A 15,622-nucleotide genomic window follows, 5' to 3' on the forward strand; every position below is an offset into this window, starting at 1 on the left:
AAAAGAAATTTTAACCCAGAATTTCATGTCCAGCAAAATGAAGCATCATAAGTGAAGGAGAAATAAGATCCTTTTCAGACAAACAAATGCTAAGGGAATTCATTATCACCAGATCTATCTTACAAGAGCTCCTGAAGGAAGCACTAAATATGGAAAGAAAAAACCATCACCATCCAGTACAAAAACGCACTGAAGTACACAGTCCAGTGATGCCAAAAACCAACCACATACACAAGTCTGCAAAATAACCAGCTGACAGCATGACGACAGGATCAAATCCACACATACCATGATTAACCTTAAATGGAAATGGGCTAAATGCTCCAATTGAAAGACACGGGGGCAAGCTGGATAAAGAACCAAGACCCATTTGAGTATGCTGTCTTCAAGAAACCCATCTTGCATACAGTGCCATACATAAGCTCAAAATAAAAGAATGGAGAAAAATATTTCAATCAAATGGAAAACAGAAAAAAGCAAGTGTTGCACTCCTAGTTCCTGACCAAATGAACTATAGCAATAAAGATAAAAAAAGAAAGAGGGCCGGGCGCGGTGGCTCACGCCTGTAATCCCAGCACTTTGGGAGGCCGAGGTGGGCAGATCTCGAGGTCAGGAGATCAAGACCATCCTGGCTAAGACGATGAAAACCCGTCTCTACTAAAAATACAAAAAACTAGCCGGGCACGGTGGCGGGTGCCTGTAGTCCCAGCTACTCGGGAGGCAGAGGCAGGAGAATGGCCTGAGCCTGGGAGTTGGAGCTTGCAGTGAGCTGGGATCGTGCCACTGCACTCCATCCTGGGTGACTGAGGGAGACTCCATCTCAAAGAAAAGAAAAAAAAGAAGGAGATTACAAAGGTGGTCCTGACCTTTGATAAATCTCATTATTGATTGATACCAACCTGGGCTATCCTTATTGCCCAAACCAATAGGATAATTTGCTGAGGTTGGGGAGCTTCTCCCCTGCAGAGAGTTCCTGATCTCCCAAAATTTGGTTGAGATCTAAAGTTGATTTTGCTGTACAGGTCCTTTTCTGAAGTTTTACTCATTTCCAACAACGAAGGCAAATTTTCCTGCTTCCATGGCAATGGAGAGCAGGCACCTCCTTTCCTGAGTTTTGGCTTGCTTCTGACAGGAAAGGTGAGTGTCAGTTTTTTCCAGCTTCTAAGACGGCAGAGAACGATCACCAGCCTGAGCCTTATTTCCAGGTAAGTAACTGAATTAGACTTTTGTCTTAAATTTTTTTCTAATGACTATAATTTAAGATTATCCACCAGCTACTTTTAATTTCTCCTTACCATGAGAACACTCAGTAATCATATAAATGGTGCATTTGTTTGTTTTGCTCAATTCTTTCTGTGTGTTTGTGTTTGGGGTTTTATTGTTGTTGTTTCACTTTTCTCCCATCTCTTCCTGACTTGGTCAAATCCAAGGGAATGTTCCAAATTGTGGGGAGCAAGGCATCTGAATTGGCTAAAAGCCCTGTGGCTGCAAAAATGAAAAAAAAAATTCCAGTTATCAGAAAATATTTTTTATTTTTATTTTTTTTGTTTGTACATTAGCGGGCTCACCTACATAACAAGGTCATCTTTTGCTAGCCAAGGCCAGGCTGAAGGAGTAGTCTTGGTGACCCAGTGTTAAGATTCTGCCTGTTAACTACAGAAACCTGAGTTTGGTTCTTAAGTCTAGTTCTTTCTGTTTGATGTTTGTGTTACTTTTAAAATATCAGCAGTTTGTCCAAGCTATGATGTGGTAGTAAAAGATTCAAAAGGATTTTTTTTTAAAGTTCTATGATTAAAAGTTTACTCAAAAGCAAATTTCCTTTTTTTAAAATTATACTTTAAGTTCTGTGGTGTATGTGCAGAACATGCAGGATTGTTTTATGGGTATACACATGCCATGCTGGCTTGCTGCATCCATCAGTCCGTGATCTACATTATGAATTTCTGGTAATGCTATCCCTCTCCTAGCTCCCCACCCTGACAGGCCCTGGTGTGTGGTGTTCCCCTTCCTGTGTCCATGTGTTCCCATTGTTCAACTCCCACTTATGAGTGAGAAGGCGTGATGTTTGGTTTTCAGTTTTTGTGTTAGTTTGCTGAGAATGATGGTTTCCAGCTTCATCCATGTCCCTGCAAAGGATATGAACTCATCCATTATTGTGGCTGCATAGTACACCATGGTGCATATATGCCACATTTTCTTTATCAAGTCTATCCTTGATGGGCATTTGGGTTGGTTCCAGTCTGTGCTGTTGTCAACAGTGCCTCAATAAACATATGTGTGCATGTGTCTTTATATTAGAATGATTTATATTTTGGGGGGTATATACCCAGTAATGGGATTGCTGGGTCAAATGCTATTTCTAGTTATAGATCCTTGAGGAATCATCACACTGTCTTCCACAATTGTTGAACTAATTTATACTCCCACCAACAGTGTAAAAGTGTTCCTCTTTCTCCACATCCTCTCCAACATCTATTGTTTCCCGATTTTTTAATGATGGCCATTCCAACTGGCATGAGATTGTATCTCATTGTGATTTTGCTTTCCATTTCTCTAACGACCAGTGGTGATGTGCTTTGCTTCACATGTTTGTTGGTTGCATAAATGTCTTCTTTGGGAAGTGTCTGTTGATATCTTTGCCCACTTTTTGATGGGGTACTTTGTTTTTCTCTTGTAAATTTGTTTAAGTTCTTTGTAGATTATGTATATTAGCCCTTGGTCAGATGGAGAGATTGCAATAAATTTCTCTCATCCTGTGGGTTGCCTGTTCACTCTGATGATTGTTTCTTTTGCTCTGCAGACACAGTAGTTTAATTAGATCCCATTTGTCAATTTTGGCTTTGGTTGCCATTGCTTTTGGTGTTCTAGTGATGAAGACTTTGTCCATGCCTATGTCCTGAATGGTATTGCCCTACTCAAGGACATTTCTGTGCCTGAGTGCCATACCACCTAAAGTAATTTATAGATTCAGTGCTATTCCCATCACGCTACCACTGACTTTCTTCAAAGAATTAGAAAAACTGCTTTAAATTTCATATGGAACCAGAAAAGAGCCCACACAGCCAAGAGAATCCTAAGCAAAAAGCACAAAGTTGGAGGCATCACAGTACCTGACTTCAAACTATTCTACAAGGCTGCAGTAACCAAAAGAGCGTAGTACTCATATCAATCCAGATATATGGACCAATGGAACAGAACAGAGACCGCAGAAATGACACCATGCAACTAAAACTGTCTGATCTTTAACAAACCTGACAAAAACAAGCAATGGGGAAAGGATTCCCTATCAATAAATGGTGTTGGGAAAACTGGCTAGCCGTATGCAGAAAACTGAAACTGGGCCATTCCCTTACACTTAATACAAAAATTATATTAAGATGGATTAAAGAGTTAAATGCAAGACCTAAAACCATAAAAAACCTATAGAAGAAAACCTAGGTCACCAACTGCAGAGAAAGGTACTTGCAGTGAAATGCATGGTACAAACACGCATTCCCGGCTTCCCTGAGTGGGTCAGGTTGACGAGTGGTCCACCTGCTCCTGGCGGATCCCTGCAGACATGGCTGGTTGCTCTTTGAGCCAGCTTGGCCTTGCCTGGCATGCACAAGCTGTAGTGCAACAACTGTGCTTCAAATGGAGCCACACAGAGAAAAGTAGCAGCAGGATCAGGAGCAGGGTGTGTGCTGCCTTCAGAGTTCCAGTCCATTCCTCAGGGCTCAGATGGCACTGTGGGCTTCTTCGTTGCAAAGAGGGAGACCACAGGCCATCTTGAGGAGGACTTTATGTTCAAGTGCAGAAAGCAGCCAGGAGTTCCACCCAGTGGACTCGGCCTTCTGTGCCCCTGGCCAGATTTAGAATTTGACCCGAGGCAGGACAAGCTCACTCAGAGTAGCATGGTGGTAGCTGGGGTCTATGCATGCCAGGCAAGGACAAGCTAGCTCCAGGAGCAAGCAGCTACGTCTGCAAAGGTGTGGCTGGAACAGGTGGAACAGCCACTGACCTCACCCACTCAAGGAAGCAGAGATGGTTTCAACAGCCAGACTGGCTGCCACCTGATGGCTGATGGAGCTGAGGCCTGAGGAGAAGCAGATGGCACTGGGGCCCTACCTCTAGGGTAGAACTGATGTACCATGAGCGGCAGAGAGTGAGGTTGGTGGCTGGTCCACCAGCTCCTGGCAAACCCTTGCAGAGGTGGTTGGTTGCTTTTTGAGCCAGCTTGGCCTTGCCTGGCATGCACAAGCCTCAGTGCAACAACTGTCTTACACATGGAGCCACATAGAGGAAAGGAGCAGCAGGCTCAGGAGCAGGGTGTGCGCTGCCTTTAGAGATCCAGTCAATTCCTCAGGGCTAATATGGCACTGTGGGCTTCTTTGTTGCCAAGAGAGAGACCACAGGCTGTCTTGAGGAGGACTTTCTTCTCAAGTTCAGAAAGCAGCCAGGATTTCCACCCAGGGGCCTAGGCCTTCTGTTACCCTGGCCAGACGTAGAATTTGGCCCTAAGCAGGACAAGCTCACTCGGAGCAGTACTTTGGTACCTGTGGTCTGTGCATGCAAGACAAGGCCAAGCTGGCTCAAAGAGCAACCAGCCACCTCTGCAAGGGTGCCCCTGGAGCAGGTGTAGCAGCCACCAACCTCACCCACTCAAGGAAGCAGGGATGGCCAGTTTCCAACAGACTGAGTGACTGCCACCTGATGTCTGGTGGAACAGAGGCATGAGGAAAAGCAGATGGCAATGGGGCCCTACCTCTAGGGTAGAACTGATGTACCATGAGCGGCATCGAGTAAGGTTGGTGGCTGGTCCACCGGCTCCTGGCACACCCTTGAAGTGGTGGCTGGTTGCTCTTTCAGCAAGTTTGGCCTTGCCTGGCATGCACAAGCCTCAGTGCAACAATTGTCTTACACATGGAGCCATATAGAGGAAATGAGCAGCAGGCTCAGGAACAGGGTGTGCGCTGCCTTTAGGGTTCCAGTCAATTCCTCATGGCACAGATGTCACTGCGGGCTTCTTGGTTGCAAAGAGGGAGACCACAGGCCATCTTGAGGAGGACTTTATGTTCAAGTGCAGAAAGCAGCCAGGATTTGAACCCAAGGGACTCGGTCTTCTGTGGCCCTAGCCAGACTTAGAATTTGGCCCAAGGCAGGACAAGCTCACTCGGAGCAGAATGTCTGTAGCTGGGGTCTGTGCATGCCAGGCAAGGCCAAGCTGGCTCAAAGAGCAACCAGCCACCTCTGCAAGGGTGCGCCTGTAGCAGTTGGACCAGCCTTCAACGTCACCCATTTAAGGAAGGAGGGATGGCCAGACTTAGAAATTGGCCCCACGCAGGACAAGCTCACATGCAGCAGTGTCTGTTTCTGGGGCTTGTGCATGCCAGGCAAAGCCAAGCTGGCTCAAAGAGCAGCCAGCCACCTCTGCAAGGGTGCGCTCAGAGCAGGTGGAGCAGCCACCAATCTCACCCACTCAAGGAAGCACGGACGGCCAGATTCCAACATACTGAGTGGCTGCCACCTGATGGCTGATGGAGCAGAGGCCTGAGCAAACATAGATGGCACTGGGGCCCTACCTCTAGGGTAGAACTGATGTACCATGAGCGATAGCGAGTGAAGTTGGTGGCTGCTCCAACTGCTCCAGAGGCACTCTTGCAGAGGTGGCTGGTTGCTCTTTGAGCCAGCTTGGCCTTGCCTGGCATGCACAAGCCTCAGTGCTACAATTGTCTTACAAATGGCGTCATATTGAGGAAAAGAGCAGCAGGCTCAGGAGCCACGTGTAGGCTGCCTTTAGGCTCCAGTCAATTCCTCAGGGCTCAGATGGCACTGCGGGTTTCTTCATTGCCAAGAGGCAGACCAGAGGCCGTCTTGAGGAGGACTTTATGTTCAAGTGCAGAAAGCAGCCAGGATTTGCGCCCAGGGGCCTAGGCCTTCTGTGGCCCTGGCCAGGCTCAGAATTTGGCCTCAGGCAGGACAAACTCACTCAGAGCAGCACTTTGGTACCTGAGGTCTGTGCATGCCAGGCAAGGCCAAGTTGGCTCAAAGAGCAACCAGCCACCTCTGCAAGGGTGCCCCTGGAGCAGGTGGAGCAGCCACCAACCTCACTCACTCAAGGAAGCAGGGATGGCCAGATTCCAACAGACTGTGTGGCTGCCACCTGATGGCTGATGGAGCAGAGGCCTGAGGAAAAGCAGATGGCACTGGGGCCCTACATCTAGGGTAGAACTGATGTATCATGAGCAGCAGTGAATGAGGTTGGTTGCTCATCCACTGTCTCCTGGCACAGCCTTGCAGAGGTGGCTGGTTACTCTTTGACCCAGCTTGGCCTTGCCTGGTATGCACAAACCTCCGTGCAACAATTGGCTTACAAATGGAGCCATATAGAGCAAACGAGTAGCAAGCTCAGGAGCAGGATGTGGGCTGCCTTTAGGGCTCCAGTCAATTCCTCAGGGCTCAGATGGCACTGCAGGCTTCTTGATTGCAAATAGGGAGACCGCAGGCCCTCTTGAGGAGGACTTTATGTTGAAGTGAAGAAAGCTGCCAGGATTTCCACCCAGGGGACTCGGCTTTCTGTGGCCCTGGCCAGACTTACAATTTGGCCCCATGCAGGACTAGCTCACTCAGAGCAGAATGTCAGTAGCTGGGGTCTGTGCATGCCAGGCAAGACCAAGCTGGCTCAAAGGGCAAACAATCACCTCTGCAATGGTGCGCCTGTAGCAGTTGGACCAGCCGACAACGTCATCCACTGAAGGAAACAGGGATGGCCAGGTTCCTGCAGCCTGAATGGCTGCCTCCTGATGGCTGATGTAGCATAGGCCTGAGGAAAAGCGGATGGCACTGAGGCCTTATCTCTAGTGTAGAAGATATGATGTACCCTGACCAGCAGTGAGTGAGATTGGTGGCTCGTCCACCGGCTCCTGGCACACACTTGCAGAGGTGGGTGGTTGCTCTTTGAGCCAGCTTGGCCTTGCCTGGCATGCACAAGCCTCAGTGCAACAACTGTCTTACACATGGAGCCACATAGAGGAAATGAGCAGCAGGCTCAGGAGCGGGGTTTGCACTGCCTTTAGGGTTCCAGTCAATTCCTCAAGGCTCAGATGGCACTTCTTTGTTGCCAAGAGGCAGACTACAGGCCGTCTTAAGGAGGACTTTATGTTCAAGTGCAGAAAGCAGCCAGGATTTATACCCAAGAGACTCGGCCTTCTGTGGCCCTGGCCAGACTTAGAATTTGGCCCAAGGCAGGTCAACCTCACTCGGAGCAACATGTCGGTACCTCGAATCTGTGCATGCCAGGCAAGGCCAAGCTGGCTCAAAGGGCAACCTGCCACCTCTGCAATGGAGCTCCTGTAGCAGTTGGACCAGCCTTCAACCTCACCCACTGAAGGAAGCAGGGATGGCCAGACTTAGAATTTGGCCCCATGCAGGACAAGCTCACATGGATCAGTGTTGGATTCTTGTGCCTGTGCCTGCCAGGGAAGTCCAAGCTGGCTCAAAGAGCAACCAGCCACCTCTGCAAGGGCGCCCCTGGAGCAGGTGGAGCAGCCACCAACCGCACCCACTCAAGAAAGCAGGGAAGGCCAGATTTCAACAGACTGAGTGGCTGCCACCTGATGTCTGATGGAGCAGAGGCCTGAGGCTCCTGGCACACCCTTGTAGAGTTGGCTGGTTGCTTTTGAGCCAGATTGTCCTTGCCAGACATAGACAAGCGTCAGTGCAACAACTGTCTTACAAATGGAGCCATTTAGAGGAAATGAGCAGCAAGCTGTAGAGTGGGGTGTGTGCTGCCTTTAAGACTCCAGTGAATTCCTCAGGGCTCAGATGGCACTGTGGGCTTCTTTGTTGCCAAGAGGCAGTCCACAGGCCATTTTGAGGAGGACTTTATGTTCAAGTGCAGAAAGCAGCCAGGATAGCAATCCAGGGGACTAGGAATTCTGTGGCCCTGACCAGACTGTGAATATGGCCACAGGCAGGACAAGCTGACTCAGAGCAGCACGTTGGTACCTACGGTCTGTGCATGCCAGGCAAGACCAAGCTGGCTCGAAGAGCATCCACCCACCTCTGCAACGGTGCGCCCGGAGCAGGTGCTGATGGAGCAGAGGCTTGAGGACTCTGCCTTCTGTGGCCCTGGGCAGATTTAAAATTTGGCCCCAGGCAGGACAAGATCACTTGGAGCAGCTGGGACATGTGCATGCAATGCAAGGCCATGCTGGCTCAAAGAGCAACCAGCCACCTCTGCAAGGGTGCACCTGGAGTAGTTGCACCAGCCACCAACCTCACCCACTCAAGGAGTAGGGATGGCCGGATCCCAACAGCCTGAGTGACTGCCACCTGATGACTGATTTAGCAGAGGCTTGAGGAAAAACAGATGGCACTGAGGCTTTACCTGTAGGGTAGAAGAAATGAGGTACAGGAGTGGCAGTGAGTGAGGTTGGTGGCTGGTCTACCTGCTCCTGGCACACTCTTGCAGAGGTGGCTGGTTGCTCTTTGAGCCAGCTTGGCCTTGCCCAGCGTGCACAAGCCTCAGTGCAATAATTGTCTTACAAATGGAGACATATAGAGGAAATGAGCAGCAATCTCAGGAGCAGGGTGTGTGCTGCCTTTAAAACACCAGTCAATTCCTCAGGGCTCAGATGGTACTGCGGGCTTCTTCGTTGCCAAGAGGCAGACCACGGGCTGTCTTGAGGAGGACTTTATATTCAAGTGCAGAAAGCAGCCAGGATTGCAATCCAGGGACTAGGCATTCTGTGGCCCTGGCCAGACTTTGAATGTGGCCACAGGCAGGACAAGCTCACTCAGAGCAGCACATCGGTACCTGGGGTCTGTGCATGCCAGGCAAGGCCAAGTTGGCTCAAAGAGCAACCAGCCACCTCTGCAAGGGTGCGCCTGGAGCAGGTGCTGATGGAGCAGAAGCCTGAGGACCCTGCCTTCTGTGGTCCTGGGTAGATTTAAAATTTGGCCCCAGGCAGGACAAGATCACTCGGAGCAGCTGGGGCATGTTCATGCAAGGCAAGGCCATGGTGGCTCAAAGAGCAACCAGCCACCTCTGCAACGGTGCACCTGGAGCAGTTGCACCAGCATACAACTTCACCCGCTCAGGGAAGTAGGGATGGCCAGGTCCCAAAAGCCGGACTGGCTGCCACCTGATAGCTGATGGAGCAGAGGCCTGTGGAAAAGCAGACGGCACTGAGGCCTTACCTCTAGTGTAGAAGAAATGAGGTACACGAGCGACAGTGAGTGAGGTTGGAGCCTGGTCCACTGGCTCCTGGCACACCCTTGCAGAGTTGGCTGGTTGCAAGCCAGTTTGGCCTTGCCCCGCATGCACAAGCCTCAGTGCAACAACTGTCTTACAAATGGAGTCATATAGAGGAAATGAGCAGCAGGCTCAGGAGCAGGGTATGAGCTGCCTTTAGGGCTCCAGTCAGTTCCTCAGGGCTCAGATGGCACTGCAGGCTTCTTCATTGTGAAGAGGTAGACCACAGGCCGTCTTGAGGAGGACTTTATATTCAAGTGCAGAAAGCAGCCAGGATTTCCACCCAGGGGCCTAGGCCTTCTGTGTCCCTGGCCAGACTTAGAATTTGGCCTCAGGAAGGACAAGCTCACTCAGAGCAGCACTTTGGTACCTACATTCTATGCATGCCAGGCAAGGCCAAGCTGTCTCAAAGAGCAACTAGCCACCTCTGCAAGGGTGCCCCTGGAGCAGGTGGAGCAGCCACCAACCTCACCCACTCAAGGAAGCAGGGATGGCCAGATTCCAACAGACTGAGTGGCTGCCACCTGATGTCAGATGGAACAGAGGCCCGAGGAAAAGCAGATGACACTGAGGCCTTGCCACTAGGGTAGAAGAAATTAAGTACCTTGACCGGCAGCGAGTGAGGTTGGTGGCTGATCCACCGGCTCCTGGCACACCCTTGCAGAGTTGGCTGGTTGCTCTTTGAGCCAGCTTGGCCTTGCCTGGCATGAACAAGCCTCAGTGCAACAATTGTCTTACAAATGGAGCCACACAGAGAAAAGGAGCAGGAGGCTCAGGAGTAGGGTGTGGGCTGCCTTTAGGGCTCCAGTCAATTCCTCAGGGCTCAGATGGCACTGCGGGCTTCTTCATTGCCAAGAGGCAGATCACAGGCCGTCTTGAGGAGGACTTTATGTTCAAGTGCAGAAAGCAGCCAGGATTTTCACCCAAGTTCCTAGGATTTCTGTGGCCCTGGCCAGGCGTAAAATTTGGACCCAGGCAGGACAAGTTCACTCAGAGCAGAATGTCCATACCTGGAGTCTGTGCATGCCAGGCATGGCCACGCTGCCTCAAAGAGCAACCAGCCACCTCTGCAAGGGTGCGCCCATAGCAGGTGGAGCAGCCACCAACCTCACCCACTCAAGGAAGCAGAGATGGCCAGATTCCAACAGACTGAGTGACTGCCACCTGATGACTGGTGGGGCAGAGGCCTGAGGAAAAGTAGATGGTACTGGGGCCCTACCTCTAGGGTAGAACTGATGTACCATGAGCGGCAGTAAGTGAGGTTGGTGGCTGGTCCACTGGCTCCTGGCACACACTTGAAGAGGTGGCTGGTTGCTCTTTGAGCCAGCTTGGCTTGCCTGGCATGAACAAGCCTCAGTGCAACAATTGTCTTACAAATGGAGCCATATTGAGGAAAAGAGCAGCAGGCTCAGGAGCCATGTGTGGGCTGCTTTTGGGCTCCAGTCAGTTCCTCAGGGCTCAGATGGCACTGCGGGCTTCTTCATTGCCAAGAGGCAGACCAGAGGTCATCCTGAGGAGGACTTTATGTTCAAGTGCAGAAAGCAGAAAGGATTTCCACCCAGGGGCCTAGGCCTTCTGTGGCTCTGGGCAGACTTAGGATTTGGCCTCAGGCAGGACAAGCTCACTGAGAGCAGCACTTTGGTACCTGCATTCTGTGCATACCAGGCAAGGCCAAGCTGGCTCAAAGAGCAGCCAGCCACCTCTGCAAGGGTGCGCCCAGAGCAGCAGGAACAGCCACCAACCTCACCCACTCAAGGAAGCAGGGATGGCCAGATTCCAACAGACTGAGTGACTGCCACCTGATGGCTGAAGGATCAGAGGCCTGAGGAAAAGCAGATGGCACTGGGGCTCTACCTCTAGGGTAGAACTGATGTACCATGAGGGGCAGCGAGTGAAGTTGGTGGCTGCTCCACCGGCTCCTGGCACACCCTTGTACAGGTGGCTGGTTGCTCTTTGAGCCAGCTTGGCCTTGCCTGGCATACACAAGCCTCAGTGCAACAATTGTCTTACACATGGAGCCATAAAGAGGAAAGGAGTAGCAGGCTCAGGAGCAGGGTGTGTACTCCCTTTAGGGCTCCAGTCAATTCCTCAGGGCTCAGATGGCACTGCGGGCTTCTTGTTGCAAATGAGGAGACCACAGGCCATCTTGAGGAGGACTTTATGTTCAAGCGCAGAAAGCGCTTGGATTTAAACCCAAGGGACTCAGCCTTCTGTGGCCCTGGTCAGAGTTAGAATTTGGGCCTAGGAAGGACAAGATCACTTGGAGCAGCTGGGACCCGTGCATGCAAGGCAAGGCCATCCTGGCTCAAAGACCAACCAGCCACCTCTGCAAGGTTGCACCTGGAGCAGTTGCACCAGCCACCAACCTCACCCACTCAAGGAAGTAGGGATAGCCAGGTCCCAACAGTTGGACTGGCTGCCACCTGATGGCTGACAGAGCAGAGGCTTGAGGAAAAGTAGGTGGCACTGAGGCCTTACCTCTAGGGTAGAAGAAATGAGGTACACTGACCATCAGTGAGTGAGGTTGGTGGCTGGTCCACCGGCTCCTGGCACACCCTTGCAGAGTTGGCTGGTTGCAAGCCAGCTTGGCCTTGCCTGGCATGCACAAGCCTCAGTGCAACAACTGTCTTACAACTGGAGTCCTATAGAGGAAATGAGCAGCAGGCTCAGGAGCAGGGTGTGTGCTGCCTTTAGGGCTCCAGTCAGTTCCTCAGGGCTCAGATGGCACTGCGGGCTTCTTCATTGTGAAGAGGTAGACCACAGGCCGTCTTGAGGAGGACTTTATATTCAAGTGCAGAAAGCAGCCAGGATTTCCACCCAGGGGCCTAGGCCTTCTGTGGCCCTGGCCAGACTTAGAATTTAGCCCCAGGTAGGACAAGCTTACACAGAGCAGTGTCAGTTTCTGGGGCCTGTGCATGCCAGACAAGTCCAGGCTGGCGCAAAGAGCAACCAGTCACTTCTGCAAGGGGGCACCTGGAGAAGGTGGTTCAGCCGCTAACTTCACCCTCTCAAGAAAGCAGGGATGGCCAGGTTCCGACAGCCTGAGTGACTGCCGCCTGATGGCTGATGGAGCAGAGCGCTCAGGAAAAGCAGTTGGCACTGTCGCCCTACGTTTAGGATAGAAGAAAGGATTTACCATGTCTGGCAGTGAGTGAGGATGGTGGCTGGTCCACCTTCTCCTGGCACACTCTTGCAGAGGTGGTTGGTTGCTCTTTGAGTCAGCTTGGCCTTGCCTGGCATGCACAAGCCTCAGTGCAACAATTGTCTTACAAAGGGAACCATATAGAGTAAAGGAGCAGCAAGCTCTGGAGCAGGGTGTGCGCTGCATTTAAGACTCCAGTCAATTCCTCAGGGCTCAGATGGCACTGCGGGCTTCTTCGTTGCCAAGAGTCAGACCACAGGGCATCTTCAGGAGGACTTTATGTTCAAGTGCAGAAAGCAGCCAGGATTGCAATCCAGGGGACTAGGCATTCCGTGGCCCTGGCCAGACTTAGAATTTGACCCCAGGCAAGACAAGCTGACTCAGAGCAGCACATCGGTGTCTGTGGTCTGTGCATGCCAGGCAAGGCCAAGCTGGCTCAAAAAGCAACCAGCCAACTCTGCAAGGGTGCGCCTGGAGCAGGTGCTGATGGAGTAGAGGCCTGAGGTCTCTGCCTTCTGTGGCCCTGGGCAGATTTAAAAGTTGGCCCCAGGCAGCACAAGATCACTCGGAGCAGCTGGGGCATGTGCATGAAAGGCAAGGCCATCCTGGCTCAAAGAGCAACCAGCCACCTCTGCAAGGGTGTGCCAGGAGCAGTTGCACCAGCCGCCAACCCCACCCACTCAAGGAAGTAGGGATGGCCAGGTCCCAAAAGCCGGACTGGCTGCCACTTGATGGCTGTCGGAGTAAAGGCCTGAGGAAAAGCAGATGGCACTGAGGCCTTACCTCTAGGGTAGAAGAAATGAGGTACACGAGCAGCAGTGGGTGAGGTTGGTGGCTGGTCCACCTGCTCCTGGCACACCCTTGCAGAGGTAGCTGGTTGCTCTTTGAGCCAGCTTGGCCTTGCCTGGCATGCACAAGCCTCAGTGCAACAATTGTCTTACAAATGGAGCCATATTGAGGAAAAGAGCAGCAGGCTCAGGAGCAGGGTATGAGCTGCCTTTAGGGCTCCAGTCAATGCCTCAGTGCTCAGATGGCACGGCGGGCTTCTTCTTTGCCAAGAGGCAGACCACAGGCCATCTTGAGGAGGACTTTATTATATTCAAGTGCAGAAAGCAGAAAGAATTTCCACCCAGGGGCCTAGGTCTTCTGTGGCCCTGACCAGACTTAGAGTTTGGCCTCAGGCAGGACAAGCTCACCTGGAGCAGGTGGAGCAGCTGCCAACCTCACCCACTCAAGGAAGCAGGGATGACCAGTTTCCAACAGCCTGAGTGGCTGCCACCCGATGGCTGATGGAGCAGAAGCCTGAGGAAAAGCAGATGGCACTGGGGCCCTACCTCTAGGGTAGAACTGATGTACCATGAGCGGCAGTGAGTGAGGTTTGTGGCTGGTCCACTGGCTCCTGGCACACCCTTGCAGAGGTGGCTGGTTGCTCTTTGAGCCAGCTTGGCCTTGTGTGGCATGCACAAGCCTCAGTGCAACAATTGTCTTACAAATGGAGCCGTATAGTGGAGAGGAGTAGCAGGCTCAGGAGCAGGGTGTGCACTGCTTTTAGGGCTCCAGTCAATTCCTCAGGGCTCAGATGGCACTGCGGGCTTCTTGGTTGCAAAGAGGGAGACCACAGGCCATCTTGAGGAGGACTTTATGTTCAAGTGCAGAAAGCAGCCAGGATTTCCACCCAAGGGACTCGGCCTTCTGTGGCCCTGGCCAGACTTAGAATTTGGCCCCAGGCAGGACAAGCTCTCTCAGAGCAGCACTTTGGTACCTGCAGTCTGTGCATGCCAGGCAAGGCCAAGCTGGCTCAAAGGGCCACCAGCCATCTCTGCAAGGGTGCACCCGGAACAGGTGGAGCAGCCATCAACCTCACCCACTCAAGGAAGCAGGGATGGCCGGATTCCAACAGCCTCAGTGACTGCCACCTGACGGCTGATGGAGCAGAGACCTGAGGAAAAGCAGATGGCACTGAGGCCTTACCCCTGGGGTAGAACAAATGATGTACCCTGACTGGCAGTGAGATTGGTGGCTGGTCCATGGGCTCCTGGCACACCCTTGCAGAGGTGGTTGGTTGCTCCATGAGCCAGCTTGGCCTTGTCCTGCATGCACAAGCCTCATTGTGACAATTGTCTTATAAATGGAGCCATATAGAGGAAATGAGCAGCAGGCTCAGGAGCACGGTGTACCCTGCCTTTAGGGCTCCACTCAATTCCTCAGGGCTCAGATGGCATTCTGGGCTTCTTTCCTGCCAAGGCTCAGACGACAGGCCATCTTGAGGAAGACTTTATGTTCAAGTGCAGAAAGCAGCCAGGATTTCCACCCAGGGGCCTAGGTCTTCTGTGGCCCTGGCAAGACTTAGAATTTGGCCCCAGGCAGGACCAGCTCACTCAGAGCAGCATGTTGGTGCCTGGGGTCTGTGCATTCCAGGGAAAACCAAGCTGGCTCAAAGAGCAACCAGTCACTTCTGCAAGGGTGCACCTGGATCAGTTGCAGTAGCCACCTACCTCACCCACTCAAGGAAGTAAGGACGGCCAGGTTCCAACAGCCGGACTGTCTGCCACCTGATGGCTGATGGAGCTGAGGCCTGAGGAAAATCGGAAGACACTGGGGCCCTACCTCTAGGGTAGAGGAACTGATGTACCCGACCGGCAGTCAGTGGGGTTGGTGGCTGGTTCACCAGCTCCTGGCACACCCTTGGAGAAGTGGCTGGTTTCTCTTAGAGTCAGCTTGGCCTTGCCCCGCATGCACAAGCCTCAGTGCAATAACTGTGCTACAAATGGAGCCATATAGAGGAAATGAGCAGCAGGCTTAGGAGCAGGGTGTGCAGTGCCTTTGGGGCTCCAGTCCATGCCTCAGGGCTCATATGGCACTGCGGGCTTCTGGTTTTAAAGAGGCAGACCACAGGCCTTCTTGAGGACTTCGTGTTCCAAAACAGAAAGCAGCCAGGATTACCACCCAGGGGACTCGGCCTTCAGTGGCCTTGACCAGACTTAGAATTTGGCCCAAGGCAGGACAAGCTCACTCAGAGGAGCATTTCAGTAGCTGGGGCCTCTGCATGCCAGGTGAGGCCAAGCTGGCTCAAAGAACAACCAGCCACCACTGCAATGGTGCACCTGGAACCGGTGGACCAGCCAGCAACCTCACCTACTGAAGGAAGCAGGGATGGCCAGATTCCAACAGCCTGAGTGGCTGCCACCCGATGGCTGATGGAGCAGAGGCCCGAGGAAAAGCAGATGACACTGAGGCCTTGCCAC

General features: G+C 52.1%; 1 protein-coding gene across 1 annotated transcript in view; it reads left to right on the forward strand.

Moving 5' to 3' along the window:
• Positions 1 to 15,622, forward strand: part of LOC135965271 (POTE ankyrin domain family member C-like) — a 59,122-nt gene that overhangs the window by 32,951 nt on the left and 10,549 nt on the right. Inside the window, exon 16 of the mRNA XM_065521795.1 lies at positions 1,023 to 1,137. Coding sequence (XP_065377867.1) covers positions 1,023 to 1,137 — 115 coding nt within the window. The remainder of the gene's footprint in view (positions 1 to 1,022; positions 1,138 to 15,622) is intronic.

This window comes from Macaca fascicularis, chromosome 10, assembly GCF_037993035.2.
Source record: "Macaca fascicularis isolate 582-1 chromosome 10, T2T-MFA8v1.1".
Lineage (NCBI taxonomy): Eukaryota > Metazoa > Chordata > Mammalia > Primates > Cercopithecidae > Macaca > Macaca fascicularis.